The sequence below is a fragment of the Cebus imitator genome, unplaced genomic scaffold (assembly GCF_001604975.1).
Source record: "Cebus imitator isolate Cc_AM_T3 unplaced genomic scaffold, Cebus_imitator-1.0 Scaffold538, whole genome shotgun sequence".
Lineage (NCBI taxonomy): Eukaryota > Metazoa > Chordata > Mammalia > Primates > Cebidae > Cebus > Cebus imitator.
The window spans coordinates 1,297,971-1,299,252 of NW_016107853.1; the positions used below are offsets into that span (position 1 = coordinate 1,297,971).

At 66.2% G+C, this 1,282-nt stretch overlaps 1 protein-coding gene across 1 annotated transcript; it reads right to left on the reverse strand.

Moving 5' to 3' along the window:
* Window position 1: 1 nt before the first annotated feature.
* Window positions 2-1,279, reverse strand: LOC108293456 (unconventional myosin-XV-like; the record flags this gene model as incomplete). The annotated part of the gene is made up of 1 exon (XM_017514829.1): window positions 2-1,279. A coding segment is annotated over exon 1 (1,278 nt), but the record flags the coding sequence as incomplete, so codon positions are not given.
* Between the last annotated feature and the right edge of the window lie 3 nt (window positions 1,280-1,282).

Here is a 1,282-nt window from a genome sequence, read left to right on the forward strand (position 1 = left end):
GGGGCAGCTCTTCCTCATCCTCCTCTTCGTCCGCATCTCCCAAGGGCAGCGGAATGTCCAGAGAGGGTGGCAGGGGCACCTCCAGCTTCTCCTTCCCAAACAGCTTCACCTGGGGCCGCGGGAAGAGGCGGAACTTGCGGATGAGGGACAGCTTGGACCTGGCGGGCTTGTCCATGCCTTGCTGCTCGAAGAAGGCGGCGCTGGGCAGGCGGAAGGAGGTGCCCTGACGCTCCCCACCCGCGTCCTCAGGCTCCTCCAGCTCGGCGATGTCATCCATGGGGTGGGCATACGGATTGTGGGGCGACGGGATGGGCGGTGGTACCCAGGGGTACACAAGGGCCGAGGCCGACTCCTCCGGGTAAAAATAAGGCACCTCAGGGGGGTAGATGGCCTCGTCCCCACCGCCGTAGACACCTTCGGCATAGGGGACGGTGTAGGGGACCCCGTAGGGATCAAAGTAGGGTACGTCGTAGCGAGTGTGGTACGGGAGGTCATAGGGCGGGTATGGCGCGTCGTAGGGCGCGTAGGGATCCAGGTAGTAGCCGTGTGGGTGCGCCTCGCCCTCGTACTCACCGTGGTAGCTGTAAGGGGACGAGTACCCCGACGGGGGCGCATACGGGGGTTCATAATCGTCGTAGCCGTAGCCGTAGCCGTAACCATAGGTGTACCCCGGATCAAAGGGGCCAGCGTAATAGTCCGGGTGGCAGTAGTCGTAGGGGTCCTCGGGGGGGTACCCATAGTAGTGGTCACCGTAGGGTGGCCATGCCGGGCTGTAGGGGCCGAGGCCCGCCACGTAGGGCTCCTGCTCCTCGTAGCGGTGCAGCGACTGCCGGTCGTAGTAGTCGTCGCCGTCGCGGTGGTAGTCATAATACTCGCCCAGATCCTGGAAGCCCTCGAGCCCATACAGCGACTTGCGGGAGCCCGAGTGATGGAACGGGGCCTCGTCCTCGAAGGGCAGGAAGCCCAGGGGCTCGCCCGACGCGTAGATGCTGCGGCTGCGGGGGAACCTCCGGAGCCGGCCCCCGGGCCGCAGGATCTCGGCACCCGACGGGAAGGGCAGCTTGCGGGAGCCCACGCGGGAGCCCGAGCGCTGCAGCCAGGCATCCGCCGTGGCCCGCTCGCTGCCCGACTCCTCGGCCTTTTTGAGGAGGAACTTCTTGGTGAGCCAGTTGATGGCGGTGGACGCCTTGCTGACTGACCGGGCGCGTGGCCGCAGGCGGCCGTAGCCACGGCGGCCAGGGAAGCGGATCACCATGAAGGACGGCTTCTTGCCCTTCATTGC